Below are 21,009 nucleotides of genomic sequence, written 5' to 3' on the forward strand. Positions count from 1 at the left end.
CATTGTCATGCTGAAAGACCCAGCCACGTTTCATCTTCAATGCCCTTGCTGATGGAAGGTTTTCACTCAAAATCTCACGATACATGGCCCCATTCATTCTTTCCTTTACACGGATCAGTCGTCCTGGTCCCTTTGCAGAAAAACAGCCCCAAAGCATGATGTTTCCACCCCCATGCTTCACAGTAGGTATGGTGTTCTTTGGATGCAACTCAGCATTCTTTGTCCTCAAAACACAAGTTGAGTTTTAACCAAAAAGTTATATTTTGGTTTCATCTGACCATATGACATTCTCCCAATCTTCTTCTGGGTCATCCAAATGCTCTCTAGCAAACTTCAGACAGGCCTGGACATGTACTGGCTTAAGCAGGGGGACACGTCTGGCACTGCAGGATTTGAGTCCCTGACGGCGTAGTGTGTTACTGATGGTAGGCTTTGTTACATTGGTCCCAGCTCTCTGCAGGTCATTCACTAGGTCCACCCGTGTGGTTCTGGGATTTTTGCTCACCGTCCCTGATCATTTTGACCCCACGGGGTGAGATCTTGCATGGAGCCCCAGATCGAGGGAGATTATCAGTGGTCTTGTAGGTCTTCCATTTCCTAATAACTGCTCCCACAGTTGATTTACTCAAACCAAGCTGCTTACCTATTGCAGATTCAGTCTTCCCAGCCTGGTGCAGGTCTACAATTTGGTTTCTGGTGTCCTTTGACAGCTCTTTGGTCTTGGCCATAGTGGAGTTTGGAGTGTGACTGTTTGAGGTTGTGGACAGGTGTCTTTTATACTGATAACAAGTTCAAACAGGTGCCATTAATACAGGTAACGCGTGGAGGACAGAGGAGCCTCTTGAAGAAGTTACAGGTCTGTGAGAGCCAGAGATCTTACTTGTAGGTGACCAAATACTTATTTTCCACCATAATTTGCAAATAAATTCATTAAAAATCCTACAATGTGATAATGGATTTCTTCCCCCTCATTTTGTCTGTCATAGTTGAAGTGTACCTATGATGAAAATTACAGGCCTCTCATCTTTTTAAGTGGGAGAACTTGCACAATTGGTGGTTGCCTAAAATACTTTTTTGCCCAACTATGTTATTACAGTAGGAAATTCAGTTCTGATAGTCTCTTTAAAACACCACATTATTTGATATATTGAAACAAAGATGTGCTGAAAAGTGCAAGAATAAAAGCCAACAGTAGTTTTTCCATATTTTTATTTATTTGGCCACCAGTTTTCACTTTTCCACGTCAAATTCAATGTGATGGAATGCGTTTGTTTCTAAGTCATTTCCCCCTTGAAAAACTGCTGTTGAACATCACAACCCTCATCCCGGTCTGCCCTACTCAACCCTCCCATCCCAGCCAAACATCAAACATTCACAACCTTGTCCCATGACATGAAAAAAAAAGCAGACTCACTCGATCACAAGCACGCTTATACACACACACACACACACACAAAAACCTCCATGGGAACAAGAGTGTCAGGTAGAGCCGAAGCCAGAGGGATGGGGGCAGTACAGGTACGGTGGGGTAGGGCTGTTGCACTGTTCCCCCCTCCCCAAAGATAACCAGGACAGAGACCGCTCAGAGTCCCAAAACACAGTTCCTTTTAAGTGACCACCTCTGCTCCTTCAGTAACCTTGCGGAATCTGACGGCATAAACACAGTAGCCTGGTCTCAGATCGATTTGCACCATCTGGTCAAGACCATAGGAATTGGCGAGACGGCATAACCCGATCTGGGTCCAGGCTATGAACACAGTGACAAACAGAAACTGTCTTGGGTCTCCCCACTAATCCCAGGGCTAACAGAGAGCCAACTCAATCCCAGCTTAAACTTTACCTGGGAATTACTGGTACACAGATTATTTAAAAAATATATATTGAATGAAAATACAATTAAATAAAACAAGCTATTTCCAAAAGTTGTTTTTCTTTAAAAAAAAGGAAAATAAAGTCAGTAGCCATGCTGAAATGAGGGAAACTGAACTGAAAAACATGATTTGTAGACTTAGAGAATGGAGAGAGAGAAATACAGTGACCCTCAAGTTTGGTCTCAGCTACAGATGCATATATTGCTACATGGAACACGTTGCTTCTTTATTTTGTTACTCTTTACAAAAAGACAATAGGATGGCCCCAAGTCCCCTGAGAGAGTCCATACATCCCCACCATATAACACCTCTGGCCCTCAGAAAGACTAGCAGAGGAACAAGAACATGAGCAGCCCCCCCCAGACCTAAAAACCGACAACACCACAAAACTGCACCACTCACACTGCAGCAGACTGGGGGAAAGTAATTTGACAAAAAAATGACAGGTACATAACCCAATTTGTGGATCCAACTGGGTATGTCAAGCGCAGTATCTTAATGCCATTTTTAACATTTTGGTTCAAATATACAAGGCAATACAACTCCATCGTTTGATTGATGAGGAACGTTGGTAATGAAAAAAGCCATTAAGACCATGAGGTGCCGTTCTGCTCTGTTGAGTTCCCGCGACAAGGGGACAGACTGGTTCATCTGGTCCAGCGGGAGGGAGATGGAGGTTGTCGAGGTGGCTTCAGGAGGGGGGCTGGCCGAGGGTCCTGCCACATCTGCTGACAGACTGACTGAAGAGCAGTTAAAGAAGAAGTATTAGTGTTCACAGAACAGGGGTGGAAGTGATGGTGGTTGGTTGGTATAAGGGGTGGGGGTTCGTCTCTCCTCTCTCCTTCGCCGGGTCTTATAACTCGTCGTGGTCGCCACCGTCACCGTCGGAATCACTGTCCTGTTCATCCATGTCTTCCATATCCTGGGAGGAGGGAGAGAGGGGGAGAGGGTCTTTAACACCTGCCTGGAGGAAGCTGCTCTCAGAGTCTGGAGTTCTTGGGAGTAGAAAGCTTGGATTCAATAATGAACACATGTGGTGGGAGGATACTACGCAGCTCATCTTGTGTCTCCACTGAAAACCACATACGCTCAATGGAAAAAAAATAAAAATGGGCAACATGACATGCTTGAATGGTTGTTGGAAAAAAACGTGCCCTGGCGAAACATGCATATGAAAACCACCTAAGGACTAGACATGTGGGGCACTGAGGTTTAACTAAACGGCCCTCCATGCCCATACATCACTTTTGGCAGACCTCATGAACAAATACAGCATGGTAACCCAAACAGTAGGTAATTAATAATGAATCCTATTTAACTACTGCTGTACATATCCTATTCTTCAGATATTCATCCATCTACACCGTGCATTCAGAAAGTATTCAAACCCCTTTACTTAATCCATATATTATGTTACAGCCTTATTCTAAAATTGTTTCAATTGTTTTTTTTTTCAACAAAGTACCGAGTCAAGGGTCTAGATACTTACGTAAAATGTGATTTTAGTTTTTTTAAATAAATTTGCAAACATAAAAAAAACTGTTTTTACTTTGTCATTATGGGGTGGGATAATTGTGTCCATTTTAGAATAAGGCAATGACATAATAAAATGTGGAAAAGTCAAGGGGTCTGAATTCTTTTCCGAATGCACTGCACTACAATACTGTCCATATTGTCTATGCATCACACAAACACTCGGGACTCACATTGATCGTCCTAATATTTATATACTTCTTAATCCCTTATTTTACTTGTTAGACGTGTGTATTGTTAGATATTACTGCACTGTTGGAGTTAGGAACACAAGCCCTTTCACTACACCTACAATAACATAGGCTAAATGTGTATGCGACCAATAAAATAGAAAATGACGGTCTTGCAAAGATGCCATTCTGTCACGGAGGCCGGGGGAGGGATACTGTTGACTGAGGATGTGGGGGTGAGGATGTTGACTTGCACGTTCGGATAGGAGGCCTGGTCCCAAGGGAGAGCATGGTAAACATCGGCGACAGCCAGTGAGTATTAGCAACCGCAGTCGGGGCATGGTCTGCAATTAGACTTCTGAGAAGGGGGTGTGGTAGTGGGATGAGGGCCTTCAACTAGTTTGAGCTGGATCGCCAGTGGGTTTTGGATGCAGGCCCTGGTCTTAGCGCCCGGCTAGGTGCCAGGGAAGGAGTAAAACCCCAGCCGCATTTTCAGAAAGCCACCAGGCTTTTTAAAACATTAAATTTTTTAGTACCATTTGAGAGATTACTGGCTCGTCATTTGGCTTCGAAATGTGGAGAGAAAAATCCCCTCATTCCCTTGTGCAAAACGTCTTGGATGACGACGTAAGGAACATAATTAAATTTCTCAAAAACGTCTTAAGCCGTTTCGTGCATTATTTCATACACCCGGGAATATCCTGGTGTAAATTATATTAGTCAGAGAATTTATTACAAACTCGAGTCAGGATTTTGAATGGGTAAGGTCTGTCATCTCCATTGACAGACATGGGCTGCTGGACTAATGACTGTCTCGGCCTTAACGGGTCATGTAATGAGCATGTCTGTCTGGCTGCCTGCTGTGCTTGAAGACAGAGTTCATGGAAGTCTTAGTCAGCTTCGACAGTTTCCTCCAGGTTGGATTGGAAAGTAGTTGAATCAGTGAAGTGAGATGGGAAAGACACCAGACTTCAGACAAATAACACCATGTAAATATCCATTACAATTGTTTCTGCATTGTTCTAAGGCAAAGAGCTTTACTTGCAGGGAGGACAGGTTGCGTTCACTTTTAAAATAGGTACGTAGGCATGTGACCCCAATTCTAGGGTTACAAGTTACCCAAATCTTCAGGAGAGGTGGTTCTGTGGGTCTATTCTGGGTGACCTACAGGATACGGAATATCCCCCCCCCAAAAGTTAACTAGTGGGCTTGCTTGCATATGCACAACTCTTGGGCCAGTTTCTGGGGAAAACTCAATTGATCAGGATGTGTTGCAACAAAAGTTAAACCTTCAACATCGTTGTATTCTCCTGCCCCGTCCACTAACGCGTTGCTCTTACTGGATAAGGGTTGGCTGTAATTCAAACGCATCATTCTTTTGACCGTTTGAAAGCAGCCTTGAGCAACATTCACATTTCAGAGTGTACTCTGCATATGACCGTGTAAAAAAATAAGTCATTGTGAACAAGGTGGGTGTTTTCAGATCAAAACCGCAAGTAAAACGATTGGGCTTTGAAACGGTTTGACGTCATAGCAATGCCTTGCGGTTTAATGCAATCTGTCTCGCAAACATAATTATAGTGTCTGCTTGAGGATGAAAACAAACATACCAATCCCAGGTGTGTACTTACATCAATCCCCTCATCCTCCTCCCCTTCCTCTCCAGCCGGTGCTCCGCCATCCTTGCCTCCGCTCTCCAGGAACTTGGTGAAGCCCTCCAGTGTCCTCTCACCATTGTAGTCGACCACCTGCATGGAAGAAAGTCACATGCATCAAATTTCTACAGGGATTTAAATACAAACGGATCATTTTCCTTTGCTTTTCCACGAGGAAAGAAAATGCTGTAACCAAGTAAGACTGACTGTTTTGCATGCATCACCAACTATCAAATGTGGCAAAATTGGAACTATAAAACAAATAAAGTCCAGTGGTCCATTTGTCAAAGAACTACTGAAATCTTATCCAAATGTTTAATGATTAAAATCAGCCTGTGGGATCCCGCAACACGTGCTAATTTGAATCTGGAGCCAATAACCTTTGAGGCGTCTAGCCATCTTCAGATCTGTGCCAATGAGCAGTCAAGAGGAGATACACAACTATTAATGAATGAGAGAAGGCCAAAGGTGTTGTTTATAGCCCTTCTGGTTTATAGAACCAGATACTATACGGCTGCCCTTGAGATCGGTCTTGAGGACAGTTGCAGAGCTCTGCCTCCCGACCCACGTAGTCTCAGCCAGTCAGTTCATACAGAGCATAGCGAGCCAACAGACAGCTGCCTCCTTCCCTAGCCACCTCTGGCTCGGTCACAAGGAGGAATGACTCAGGGTCAGGGGTTAACCCCAGGGCTCTTTGCGAGGGGAATCCCAACACGCAGCTACCAATCTTTTCCAAGAGGCTTTCTGTAGTTGACTGCTATGGGCTATAGTTAAGTAGGGTGGCTGGCATGCCTCAATAAATGACAACCTGCTCTTTTAAGAACTGGGGTGAGGGTCTCAAGAGGATCCCAAGAGGGAGAGAGCATTATCGGGCAGCCATAGAGAGAGGGGTTGGGTTTGGTAGAAGACGTAAACACCACCACAATGGCCGGGTCACTCAGAGGGCCAGCAGGCTTGGGTTTCTGCATGTGTGGCTGGCGCTGCCAAATCAACCCTCCTAGTGAGTGTGGCAGCTACTTAACCCGATCATAATAACCGCACACCCACCTGTACTTGCTGTGAAATGAAAAAATTATATTTCAGTAGTGTGGATGGATGCGTGTGTATGAGTGGCCAAAAGCCATGCTTCTCAGGTGTTTACCAAAAGAGCCAAAGCCCAGAATGGGTGGTGCTACTAACTGACGAGGGGATTAATTCCCTCTTGCGAGGGCTGGGTTTTCAAAAATGAGACCCGTGCTCAAATGCCAGGCAATTTATCACTGGCTATGTTGGGGGAATGAGCCAATTAAAAATATATGTTGTCATGTTATCCCAAAAGTGGAATTAGACCTATAGACTAAGGCCATTCCAAAATGGGGTTGTATGGACGACTTTAATAGTAATCACATCACATGCCCCGTAGCACTCACTTCCGTCATCATGAAGTGTTTTGAGAGACTAGTCAAGGACCATATCACCTCCACCCTACCTGACACCCTAGACCCACTCCAATTTGCTTACCGCCCAAATAGGTCCACAGACGATGCAATCTCAACCACACTGCCCTAACCCATCTGGACAAGAGGAATACCTATGTGAGAATGCTGTTCATCGACTACAGCTCGGCATTCAACACCGTAGTACCCTCCAAGCTCGTCACCCTGGGTCTCGACCCCGCCCTGTGCAACTGGGTACTGGACTTCCTGACAGGCCGCCCCGAGGTGGTGAGGGTAGGCAACAACATCTCCACCCCGCTGATCCTCAACACGGGGGCCCCACAGGGGTGCGTTCTGAGCCCTCTCCTGTACTCCCACGACTGCGTGGCCACGCACGCCTCCAACTCAATCATCAAGTTTGCGGACGACACAACAGTGGTAGGCTTGATTACCAACAACGACGAGACTGCCTACAGGGAGGAGGTGAGGGCCCTCGGAGTGTGGTGTCAGGAAAATAACCTCACACTCAACGTCAACAAAACTAGGGAGATGATTGTGGACTTCAGGAAACAGCAGAGGGAACACCCCCCTATCCACATCGATGGAACAGTAGTGGAGAGGGTAGTAAGTTTTAAGTTCCTCGGCATACACATCACAGAAACTGAATTGGTCCACACACACAGACAGCACTGTGAAGACACAGCAGCGCATCTTCAACCTCAGGAGGCTGAAGAAATTTGGCTTGTCACCAAAAGCACTCACAAACTTCTACAGATGCACAATCGAGAGCATCCTGGCGGGCTGTATCACCGCCTGGTACGGCAACTGCTCCGCCCACAACCGTAGGGCTCTCCAGAGGGTAGTGAGGTCTGCATAACGCATCACCGGGGGCAAACTACCTGCCCTCCAGGACACCTACACCACCCGATGTTACAGGAAGGCCATAAAGATCATCAAGGACATCAACCACCCGAGCCACTGCCTGTTCACCCCGCTATCATCCAGAAGGCGAGGTCAGTACAGGTGCATCAAAGCTGGGACCGAGAGACTGAAAAACAGTTTCTATCTATCTCAAGGCCATCAGACTGTTAAACAGCCACCACTAACATTGAGTGGCTGCTGCCAACACACTGACTCAATTCCAGCCACTTTAATAATGGGAATTGATGGAAAATTGTAAATATATCACTAGCCACTTTAAACAATGCTACCTAATACAATGTTACATACCCTACATTATTCATCTCATATGCATACATATATACTGTACTCTATATCATCTACTGCATCCTTATGCAATACATGTATCACTAGCCTCTAACTATGCCACTTTGTTTACATACTCATCTCATATGTATATACTGTACTCGATACCATCTACTGTATCTTGCCTATGCTGCTCTGTACCATCACTCATTCATATATCTTTATGTACATATTCTTTATCCCCTTACACTGTGTATAAGACAGTAGTTTTGGAATTGTTAGTTAGATTACTTGTTGGTTATTACTGCATTGTCAGAACTAGAAGCACAAGCATTTCGCTACACTCGCATTAACATCTGCTAACCATGTGTATGTGACAAATAAAATTTGATTTGATTTGACATTTGGGTAAACCACAGAGCCTCTCCATCCCCTAGTGTGGGACAGAGGAACCGTCCAGCCGCGGACCATGTCAATGGAAACGTTGTAATGATACGTTTGGGAGTCAACTGCCAACAGTTACAAATGGCTGCTAACACTGGCAGACATTCCACATCGTTTCAGTAGACTGACCTTGTGCTCATCGCCTGCGGGGAAGAACTTGAGCGTGGGGAAGCTGTGTACTTTGACTGTCTCGATCTCGTTGGCTGTGGAGTCCATCTTGGCCACGACGATATCGGCGCTGTCCTGGTACTTCTCTCCCAGTTTGGTCCAGATGGGGTCAAGCTGTTTACAGTGGCCGCACCAGGGTGCATCTGCAGTGGGGAGAGCAGAGGAGCAATCAGGGATAAGAGCATTTTCCTGTCCCATACAAGCTCACTGATCATCACCTGAATGCTTAGGCTGGTTATTGTATTGCATGATGTTACTTTGCCTTCCATTTGTATCCATAGTAGAAGTATCATGACATTGTATCAGCATGGATATAAATAGATAGGCATGCATGAAAACAACTCACAGCTGTATAGGATCATTTATACAACGGAAAGCGACTGGAACAGGGGAATGGCTTGCCAGCGGCCAATTATTTCAAGCCTGTCGGCTGTAGTTTCTGAGGCTGGCAGTTAGGTTTACGACAGCTCTGCCACGGCAACCCAAACACTGGGACACTTCAAACATGCAAAGAGCATGACACTCCCCTCAACCGGATAAGATATACCCTCCACAGCCGTATGAGAATCTGACCCCCCCCCCCAGTCAGTGACCGTAAGAGACACATTAAAGCCCAGGGATAGAAAACTCCTCACTCTGGCTCACCACAACAGTAGAGGTAAGTTTAGTCTTCGTGAGCTATAAAAAAACTCCTCCTGCAACTAAATTTATCCCAATGTTTCCTTACTCAGTCTTGGGTTACGCATCGATTCGTGTGGAGGGCTGATGGAATGATCTTCAGTCCTTGTCTCTTGTACATCTGCTGGGGCTTAGCGCAAAGGTGCATCGCCAGGGCTAGGAGAAAGACTCCGGTTTCAGACTCAGGATAGCTTCCCACCTCCCGTCCTCGTGGACGGCGTAATCAAAAGAGAGCACTTCAAAATATATCAGGGCCATCGACCCCTGAAAAGAGAGCCTGTCGACCACCTGGGGCTTACATACGGTATTGACGAGAGGGGGGTAGTACTTACAAAACTCAACGAAGACGTTCTTTTTGGGGTCGAAGACGACCTCCTCAAAGTTCTTGCCGACCAGGACTCTGACGGGGTTCTTGTCCCAGTCTTCAGGGATGTCCTGGCTCATAAGGTGGGGCTGTGGGGGACGACACACAAGGAGAGATTTAATGGATTACATGATTTTTGCAAAACCAAGAACGAGCCGAATTATGTTAGTTCCAAACGAAGCAACACTTGACTTATGGGTTGTTTCTCTGCTGAATGGTACAGAAACATTATTCCTAAATCATGAGGTAATCTCCTATAGAATGGGAATTATGCAAAACCTGCACAGTGCACATACTCCCTCACAACACTAAAATAAACATGGAGCCTAACCAATACTTGTAAGTTTACATTCGTGATGCAGGCCCACATTGCATTAAACATTATGACATAAGAATTGAAATTTGCAACACTTTCTTGTACAGCAGGTTAGCCTACATCTGCACTTTCAAGCCACTGCCATTGACACCCAGCCGGAGGCATAATGACTGCACTGCAGTGCCATAACAGTAATAGAGGCTGGTTCATCAATGTCTACAGTAGGGCACGGCTGTTCTCACCGTCTAGGCTGGGCTGCAGCCTACTGTTCTGAACTTATCAGCAGTCAGGGGTACCCCAATGTCCTAGAAACCCCAGTAACAGCTTAATAATCTGCTTGTAACAGCTTGTAATCTGAGGAACACCGTTTCAACATAACCACACACGGAGCATGTACACTTGGATTGTCTGCAGACATTAAGCCAACACACCTTGAGTTTTCCCTCAGTGAAGAGTGTGCAGAAGGCGATGATGTTGTCGGCGGTGATGGCCTCACTCTCGGGCCTGTACTTGGTCATCTCCTCCTCCAGGGTGATGAGGCGGATGGCAGGACACTCCTCCTTCTTCAGCCCGAAGAACTCCAGGATGCGCTGGTTGTCGTCCACCTCACTGTCGATGAAGATGAACAGGATCTGGGGGAGGAGGTGTAGAAATACGAGGCTCAAGTATCTGGCTTTTAGTCTAGGTGGGTATGAGACGTACACTCTAGCACAGTCTCAGTGGTACATACCGAGACGCAGTACCACACATACAGTAAATTACTTTCAAGGCGCTGGATGAAAAATAACTGCCTTATTCATAACAAATAGATAAGGGAAAAAACAGCCTTTACTGCAGATGGGGCACAATGAATGAAGGCCGTCACTGACTCGGTTCAGTCTGGTCCACCCACCTTGCCCTTGAATCCCTCTGATGCTTTTTTGAACTCGGCCATTTTGTCGTTGAAGTCGTCGGCAGCCTTGGGCACGAACATGAGGATGTGAGACTTGATTTCTCCTCCGAAGATCTTGGGGGCGGTCTGCGGAGAAAACACGACTTTATGAAGTGCAAAAGTCATATGCGGGGGAACAAAAGCTCAGGATATAAACGCTTGTATTAAAAGTTGTGGTAACGGCACTGAAGGGCCTCATGAAAGCCGTCATAGGGCCTTGGTGGGGATGAGGACATCGATAGATTTTGTAGATTAGTGTGACAACAGGAGAAAGTTCATCTGGAAAAGGTGCATTTTCTGTGTGAGTGTGTGTATATTTGAGACAGCACATCGGTTTTGAGTATCAGCAGTATAAAGATCAGCCATTACCTGCTCGGTGAACTCGATGACCAGGGGCAGTTGGTTGGCCTTGATGAAGGCCAGCAGGTCAGTCTTGCTCAGCTCTCCGTCAAAGGTGTTACGACCCTCATCGAACTGTAGAGGACAAAACCGATGGAAACAGTTGGTAGCCAAACCCGTTAATATGCCACCAACTTCCCAGTTTATTCCCATTTGATTATATTCTGCCTGTGAACTCCCCACAACCCAAACATAGATGCATCAAACAAGCTCATTTATATCCCTTTGGTAACTCCAGCTGAAGAAAATCAACATTAGGCTAAATAGGGTTTAAATTAATATAATAATAATATATGCCATTTAGCTGACGCTTTTATCCAAAGCGACTTACAGTCATGTGTGCATACATTCTACGTATGTAAATTGAGGGCTAAGAACAGCAGCCCTTACTGGTACACAACAGGAAGGTTGGGAGACCACAGGAGTGTGTGTCAGGGTTGGATCACACACACAGGAAGCAGACAATAGTGGGGTAGTATCATGTCTGATTAGTGGGGGGCTTACCGGGCGATAAGATGGAGGAATCCCATCTATGTCTCGTTAGAGATGGAGGGTTACGCCTTTAAAATGACAGGTAGAAATCTATTGAATTTGCGACATGGAAAGGCCTGCCGGTGAGCTGTGCCATCCCTGACCACTAAAGGGCAATGATTTAAAATTCAAAGCAGATCGAGAGAGAAGGAAACAGGTTGACTGACAAGTGTGGTCTGGTCCAGCGATGAAAAGACAATGGTTTATGGGTGGCATCTGTTTTTAAATGTCACATACTTCTGCTGAATAGGAGCCAAATCCTAACTTGAAATCCAGCCCACATTTTCTCCCATAACCATCAGTGCCTTATTTCAGAAGTTTGATATTCAGCCCTATGCCTCATAGGCATAAGACTTTCAGACCATGTTTACAACTACTCAACACAAACACCCACTAGCAGCTGGCTTCTTTCCTTGTTGACCAGTAATGACTTAACAGGTGGATGGAAGACTGCATTTGCCATAACATCTGATATCTATGGAAAGGCAGGAATGTGGCCATAACATGTCGCATAACATATCGTGGAATGTCCATGTGGACTGTAACCCAGTTCAGCCCAGGTCAGTATACTCTTAAGCTGACAAGATGTGGCTTGGTTTTGAAATATGGATATCCAATTACCACATCTGGTCCTTTTAAGAATCATTGTCATTTGAGGGAGGGGAGAGGGTAAGACCATTACATGTCCGAGACAAATTTAATGACCAGTTGGCCTGAATGAAGAGGAATCCCTCATCTTGCCATTACCGTGGAAATGCTGGTTCAAATGAGTAAATTCCTCAGACAGAGTCGAGACTTGAGTATGAAGGTAGAATCATGAGGGCTATATCAAAGATAACTTTCCCCTTCTTTTGAACTGTAAAGAGCTGCGCTGTACTTGTTCTTCATTCACAGACAGCAGCCAGTGAAACTAGCATGGAAATCCTACGACATAGCACAGTGGCTGCCACTAAACCCGTCAGTGATCTAGCCATGTCTAGCTTGATGAGCTCATCGTCTGAAAGGCAGAATGCAGCATTGAGCACAAACACAGGGAGAATGAGAGTCAGACATTCCCAGAGCAGGTCCACAGGCTAATATTAGCAGGCCAAGAACAGATACTGCTGTAGCTATGGGGTTGTGGGATCCCGTTACTTAGCTGACACCCCAAAATAATCAAAACTGTCTGCAGCTACCCTGCTTTAAGTTGTCCAGATTGATGTATGGGTTACGCTCATGATCTAATCAAATCTGATGACCAGGTCATTCATAATGTATTTATAATCCAGTTAAATACAAATAACTGGTAAAAATCTGTCAATATTCACAGCTAGATAGCAAATGGGAGACTGCAAAAACAGGAAGGCATTCACTGCTAAGATATAGCTTCCAGGCAGTAAACAGTCTACAGGGTCCGATGGCTAGAAGGGGTTACACCATGATCAGGGTAGCAATTTGTAAAGCGATGAAAACACTTGGGGTGATTAAATCACACTGAATCAAAGTACTCGCTCCGTACCTTCTTGAAGAGGACGACTCCATCCTTGGACACCTCGTACTTGGAGAAGACTGCGTCGTTGGAGGTGATGCCGAACGGAACATCATCGACGGCCTCCGCAGCCTTCAGGAAAGCCGTGGCTCCCTCAGACTCGGCGTCCTGCAGGACAGAGAAACGCTTAGCTTAGATGCCATCGTACACGAACCATAGGACTCAATGTAGGAAATTAACTATTAAAACATGCCCATCTATGCCTTGACAATTAATTTGAACTGTGAGAGAATGATTTGCATGTATTTCTATAGAAAATCAGCCAAAACTACTGATCAGTACTGAAAGTGTCAAACTCGCTGTCTAGTGGAGAATGGGGCTTCGTTGGCACTAAACTTCCTGGCAAAGAAACACTACAGATTGGCTTTGTAGCATCAGTGACCTCGAGCAGCTAGGTCTGAGGAGTAGGTCAGAGGTCATCGTCTCACCTTGAAGAAGCCGATGACTGCTACCTCGTTTTCAGCGATCATGGACTCTGCCTGGGCGACCTCCCCCAGGGTGGTGGCAGTTGGTCCAGTGCGCTTCTTCAGCCAGTTGACGATGTCATCAGCCTGTCTGCCAGCTGCAGGAAGGGAACAGTTCTGGTAAGTCACTCTGGCCGTGTTCAAACAATAATGTATGAGACTGATTCCCTACTTCCTTTGTTTGTTGTAATGTATTCACTGAGCAGACAAAGTTGGCCATAGGAAACAATACAACAGAAAGGCAAGCCTGCATTCATGTATAGATCAGAGATGACGGCAAGTGCGGACACAAGGAGTATTGGAACAGGGCCCAGGTCACATGACCAGGGCTGGCTGAATAGAGACTAATGGTACGGGCCGCCAGGCAGATCAAACATTGCTTAAGGGTGAACAGGCGGAAGAGCAAATTTATTCTGTCACAACTGCGTTGTACTTGAGTAAACACAGATTACAAGTATTGCTACCATTATCCTACTTGAATGGTCGTTATGGGGGACAAAGGACAGTGTAACACCTCTCATTTAATAAAGTATTTCTTAGCTTATTTGGTCACACCAACTTTGTTACTGGCAGACTAACAAAAAAAGTAGCTACATTCCTCTGATTTGTTTGAACCAACAGAGAAGACTTAGGCTCTCTAAGAACCAACGTGTCCCAATTAAGTGGACTGACTCATTGTTAACCTGCATGTTATTACAAAAAGAGCCAATGACGCAACAGCGAAGCAACACCACTGAGCGACGCTATAGCCAGACAGACAGACAGACCGAGACAGCTGGAGAAGGGATACTGCTGCCTGCGGCCTTATGAGTACACTGCTTTAGGCCCAGAGAGAGCGAGTGCTCGAAGTTAGGGCTGTCCCAAACCCCCACCGCTTTAAAAAAAAAAAAGAGAAAACAGCCAGTCACAGTGAGCAAACATGAGGAACTGCACATTGCCCAGCTGGGGGGGATGGGAGAGAGAGAGCATGGGTAGAATGTGTGGAGGAGGGAGGGGCCCCTTCATTTAGTCACAGTTATATTGGGCAGAGTGAACGGGCCATTGGCTAACACACACTTGGCTGATAGGACTCACATTACCAGCATAAGAAAAGGCATTACTTAGTGTCTGGGCCATCCGCCAGAAAATAATGATCTGATCATACACAGAATCTATGACTGATGATCATAACCGGACTACTGCACTACACGAGACAGCTTATCACTTCGTTGGTAATAGTTGTCCCAGTCCCTGAGGTACTTAGGCATTGCGTAATTAGGTTGTTCTAGATTTAGTCATTGAGATCAGCACAATAATTCACAATAGAATAAATTTGCCAGTTGACAATCTTATTTTATATAATTGGTTATTTCCAAATCTGAAGGAATTTAGCCTTGTCCAATTGACTTGAGAAAGGGAAAAACCGGGATAAATTTGTACCGGCTAACCAAGTACACAGAAATAGCCCAGTTCTGCCTCTAGATTCAGTCCACGATCATGTCAAGCGCAGTACATGCTGTAACGATTAAATGTCATGCAAAGACACGGCTGTCATAATTAACATTTTTGTAAAAAATAAATGTAGCGTATAGACCAATACATTATAGGAAAGTGAGTTAGGACATACCTAATGAACATGCCTAATGAAAAACACAGCTTTGGTAGCCCACCCCCCTAACCAGTCTGAAAAAGAAAAGGTTTTGACCACTTGGAACTTTTGGAACTTTTGGAAATAAAGCTTCTCATCTCGCCCGTGACATTCTGCTCATAAAATTATCTAACTTTACCCACTCCATGTAAAAATGAACTGCTATTGGGTAAACTACATCTACTTAAATATAAAATTGAATCCCCCTTCTCCTGAAGTTAACGGGGTACGACGATTCTGATCAGTCCTTTCTTTAGTTCACAGTTACAGCTAGGGCTGGCACAGCTATCGTATAACATATATGTCACTCCACTACTCACCAGAGTACTCTTTGGGCGACTCCTTGTCTCCCCCCTTGAAGAACTTGATGGTAGGGTAACCCCGGACACCGTACTCCTGGGCCAGGTCTGCCTCCTCTGTGGCGTCCACCTTGGCCAGGCGGATCTCTGACCCCTCTGCCTTCAGCATGCTGGCAGCTTTGGCATATTCCGGGACCAGGGCCTTGCAGTGGCCGCACCACGGGGCATCTAGAACAAGAAGGAAATTCAAATAAAATTAGACCACAGCCGAGAGATTTTCACTGATGGGTGAAGTAGATGCAAATACTGTAGTATCTCTGTTGATATACTACGTTAGCATGTGAGTGTTCTACATTTGGGCCGAAGGGATGATTTCTAATTACTAAATAAACACTAATATTGGTACAATGTTTGTATGGAGGGAGGCTTGGATATTTAGAATTGCCAGTTAACTGAGAAAAACATTTACTTACAGTTGGCTATTTAGAGGGTGTGGAAAAAAATCTCCTCTGGCAAGTTAGTTTTCAATGAGATGACTGAATGGAGTAGCCTTGGCCAATAACTAAGATAGTGAAAACATTACCTGAGAAAATATGTGGATTTCTAATCTGATTCATGGAGGACATAGAATGGCTTGCAAAGGTCCTGAATGCATGAACACTGAAAAACCCCATGAAAGTTTGAACAAACTTAACCCATTTATTGCCTTTGATTGTGTGATTAATGTGCCTTGAGATGTCACTATATCACCATAAGCGTGACAAAGTCTACACTTGGTTGTTAGTTCAAAGGATATTTCCTCAAATTTTAAGAGTCCTACAGCAATTCATTTTTAACTAAATATTATATAATTCTATCAAAACTTTTATAAAACTTAGTTGCTGTGTTTTCATTGCAATGTTTCTTAGTTTCAGTGGAGAACCCCCCCCAAAGTTCCATCAGCCAGGAGAGTTAAACAAAAGTTGAACTTTTGATTGAACTTTGAAGTACACGTCAACCTAGCATCTCATTCAACCAGGTCCCTCCTGTCCGTGAGCCAAAAAAGTATTTAGCCCTCCCCCTCTTCACTCATTGGAATGTCAAAGTCGTGTAGTTCTCCGATTGGTCTGCAAGTTTGTCAGATAAGTGCAGAATACCTCAGCGCTTGACAGCTGTTGCAGGACTGGCCTGCTGGTTACATCAAAACAATTTATAAAAGAAGACCACTGCACTCAAGGAAAAAAACCAAGTACACAAGTTAATAAGCACTTAACAAATGTGTTGCAAAACCACAGCAGCAAGTTGTGAATTTCAGTAAACTTACATCAAAACAGCTCCTAACTGCAACCGGGGTAGAAAGTGTGCATGACCAGGAAACGATATTTAGCAATCGAAACTCAAGTGGTGAATGAATCAAAACCAGACGTCCCTCTCGCAACTGATGGTGTCTGCCTGATGTATTCACACGACTGAATAATGTTATCATCACTCAACAGTTGCTTTGCCAGCACTGTTGCATATAGCTAGAGTATTCTAAATCGTGTATTAAGTATTGTTTCGAGACTACACAGAAGCACAAGCCATCCCTTGTACACTAAACAAACAAGAATAAGTTGGTCACGTTTATCAACTTCTAGATCCATGAAGCCACCAAGGCTGGTAAAGTAACAGGTACTTGGACCAACAAGAGTGGTCACAGACGAACGTGACTGTCATTTAGTTGTTTTACTTATCAGTCCTGAGACTGCTAGATAGGGATGCACTGAATACTCACGTTGACTGTGTGCCTGGTATACTGGTTAGTTAGCTAAATGCAAAAAGTTTTGTACTAACAAGGTTCATCCAAATGTGTTGCAGTAACTAGCTACCTAGTAAACGTTACAGTTAGCAAGCTAGCTGGGAAGAACATAGTCTTAGATTCCTTTAAAAAAATATATACGTTACTACTTGCAATACAATGACCAGCAGTGTGTGTAATAAAACGGTAACATATGACACAGGCCTGACGTTAGCTAGTTTGCGACCAATTTGAATAACTAACGTTTGCCAAGCAAAAGCAAAGTAGCTAAGTAACCGTTAGGTACACTTGTTCGCCATCAAGAAAGCTAGCTAGCTGACGTTGGTATGCCATTCCACATACATTTGCGTTAGCTGAAGTGAAGCTGATAACACAGCGGCAAGCGAACGCAGCTAGCTAGCATGCTAGTATAGCTGCGTGAACAAGTTAGGTTGTCTAAGCATTTATATGATCAAGTAGTTCACTTACAGAATTCAACAAGGATGTTTGGGTGAGCTTCCAAAGCCTCCTCGAAATTACTTTTCTTCAGCACCAGAACACCATCTTCTTCGCCGATATCAGCCCGGCTTACCACCGCCAGTGTGCAGAGTAGGAAAAACTTAAACATAGTTGCTGTCAACTGTGGTTTCTAACAGAAAATGTGTTCGTCGCTACAAGTGAATGAGCTACCGACTGAAAGTGGTGTACGTATGTATTTTCTCTTCTTACAGTTAGAGCTGAAGCTTGTATTTTTGTGTCTACCGCTACTAGCGTCGTGGCATTACGCACAGGAACCAGAAGGGTCAGCCGTATTGCGCAGGCGCATTTATGAGCTTGAAAGCTGCTCGTGTTGAATTGTGACTGGACCACAGCTTGAAGGTACCTGGAAGTGAATCCACTTTGTCATTGGATGTGTATTGAAATCGATTGAAATTCTTTCCAGTCGCATTCTTGTTTATATTTGAGAATTGTTGAAACAAATAACTAAAATTCATTAGAATGAAGGCTTAGATTTAATGCAGAAAAGGGGATGTAACAGTATAATATGCAGGGAGATGACATATGTAATGATGAATGATACCTTGCCGGTTATTAAAGACTGCAGTGCATTTGTTTTCAGTTTGCATGGTTTCATAATCAGAGTTTGCTCGTCAATACCTCTTCCACATAAGGTCATAGGATGATTAGGGTAATATATAGAATCAAATGAAGATAGAGAGCGAGGTACATAGTTTTTTCCCGTTCAATGGGGGAATATTAAAGGCGCTACATGGTCAATCCGACATCTGCATTGACGTGCAGCATTTACGGTGAAATGGCCTCTGCAAAATTCAGGACATTTATACTTCTTGCGCTTGGCAGAGCAGCATGGAGCTGATGTGACTGAAGTAGTCAAGGAAGTGAGTTTGTCTTTTTACAGGACCTCCCGCCCCCACCTACAGTCAACCAATCATGTCATTGCAGAGCTTTGTGGCTCCCTTGGCATTGTTAAAACATTTGGGAGGCGACATTTGTAGCTCATTTTGGCGTCTGCATGCCTCTGGAGGCTCCAAATAGCGTCTCACCCTCCATATGGAGCCCCTGACCACATTTTTCAGATCAGGGCATTCTTAATGCCAATTCATGCTTGAACTCTACAGAGGCTGTATTCCCTTAAATACTGCACGAAAATGCAGATGTTAGGTTGACCATGCAGCACCTTTAAGGGGCCGTCTGAAAACTGCAATCAGCTAAACCTGGTGTTTCCAGAAACACTTAAATGTCTCAAATGATCGAAAGATTTTAAATCGACTTTAGTCCGTCCCCCACAAAATTATATTTTAAAATGATTTTAAATTAATATTTCATGTGCTAGATCTAAATGTCAATAGCTCGCTGTCCATATGTGCTAAAGGTCTACAGACTAGTGTGGTGGGTTCCTTGGCACCTTTTATAAGTTCATCCCCTTTGATTATTACATTACAGCTGTGGTTATTCATTCATGTAAAGATTTTATTTTCAATAGCTTCCAATTCATATGACATATACATCTAACCCCCTTGATGTTAGGTCACTGACCTCCCTACTTCATTGTACACACATTATAATTGCAATTTTTAATCTAAACTGATTTTACATGAATATTTCCTGTGATGTCAAACTTTCAGTACCTTCCTATCCATATGAGCCTCAGGTTTACAGACAAGTGCAGTGGGTCCCTTGACCTTATCAATGGTACACTTTAAAACATATATTCCTGCCCTTGGTCCTATTGGAAATATTTTTCAGATCACTGCTTTGGTTACTCATTCACATACAGATCTACTTTTCTATGGCTTTATGTCCAGATGGTTTTGAAATCTAACACTGAGATTACTCTGATTCAGAGGGGTTGGGTTAAATGCGGAAGACACATTTCAGTTGAATGCATTCAGTTGTACAACTGACTAGGTATCCCCTTACCCTTTCCAATATTGTACATCTTTAACAGTCCGTCACCTGTTTATTAGGTACACCCGTAATCCAGAACAGCCTGAATTATTCAGGGGATTCTACAAGGTGTCAGAAACGTTCCACAGGGATGTTGGTCCATGCTGACACGATGACATCACGCAGTTGTTGCAGATTGGACATCGGAACATTCATTCTGCGAACAGTCCGTTCCATCTCATTCCAAAGATGCTGTATTGGGTTAAGGTCTGGGGACTGCAGAACACTCAAGTAAACTGAACGCACTGTCATGTTCCAGTCAATGTTTTTCCACTCCTCAATTGTCCAGTGTTGGTGTTCGCGTGCCCACTGGAGCCGCTTCCAACTTATTTTTAGCTGACAGGAGTGGAACCCGGTGTGGTCGTCTGCTGAAATAGCCCATCCGTGACAAGGATCGACGAGTTGTGCGTTCTGAGATGCCATACCAATGTTGTACTGCGCTATTATTTGTCTGTTTGTGGCCCGCCTGTTAGCTTGCCATTCTCCTATGACCTCTCTCATCAGCAAACTGTTTTCGCCCACAGGACTGCCGATGACTAGATGTTTTTTTTTGTTTGTGGCACCATTCTCTGTAAACCCAAGACACTGTCGTGCGAGAAAAGCACAGGAGAGCAACCGTTTCAGATACTGGAACCGGCACATTCTCAGCCTAAATATCACATATTTCAAACAAATAATCTGAACTAAAAATTCCACACATATTTTGACATTTCTGCACATCATTAACAATCGCTACTTAATATCCAAAAACAGCACACACGTTGTTTCTGGAGAAGCTGGGTTATGGCAGGGGAAACGGTGTTGCAGTAGTCTAGTGTGTGGTGCGCGAATAATGACAAGCGAACCTGGAGAGCTTTGTGTTGACATTGCCCTAAAAAAGGGAACCAGAATGGTTCGCTTCAGGGGCTCAGAGTTCTGTTGGTGTGTTTACGCTGAACAAAAAAATTATGCAAACCACACAGAGTACACAAAAATTGGCTGAAAGGGACCAAGTGTAAAAACACCCTTAGACCATTCATCATTTTTCCATATCCTTGATCTGTGCTTAAATTCAAACCACAGGTTTTCAATGAGGTTCAAGTCCGGTGAGGTTCAAGTTACCTCCTGTAAAATATGGTGGTGGATCTTTGATGTTATTGGGCTATTTTGCTTCCACTGGTCCTGGGACCCTTGTTAAAGGGGAAC

General features: G+C 44.3%; 1 protein-coding gene across 1 annotated transcript; it reads right to left on the bottom strand.

Annotated features, from left to right (window-relative positions):
• Positions 1-1,192: 1,192 nt before the first annotated feature.
• Positions 1,193-18,165, bottom strand: LOC118364935 (protein disulfide-isomerase-like). Its single transcript, XM_035746761.2, has 11 exons — positions 17,845-18,165; positions 15,621-15,827; positions 13,638-13,771; positions 13,180-13,317; positions 11,121-11,225; positions 10,713-10,838; positions 10,252-10,452; positions 9,473-9,593; positions 8,424-8,605; positions 5,206-5,322; positions 1,193-2,793 (listed from the first exon to the last, which is right to left on the bottom strand). Exons 1-11 carry the CDS (start codon positions 17,981-17,983, stop codon positions 2,725-2,727), a joined length of 1,539 nt encoding a protein of 512 aa, XP_035602654.1. The 5' UTR covers positions 17,984-18,165; the 3' UTR covers positions 1,193-2,724.
• Between the last annotated feature and the right edge of the window lie 2,844 nt (positions 18,166-21,009).

This window comes from Oncorhynchus keta, chromosome 32, assembly GCF_023373465.1.
Source record: "Oncorhynchus keta strain PuntledgeMale-10-30-2019 chromosome 32, Oket_V2, whole genome shotgun sequence".
Classification (NCBI taxonomy): Eukaryota; Metazoa; Chordata; class Actinopteri; order Salmoniformes; family Salmonidae; genus Oncorhynchus; species Oncorhynchus keta.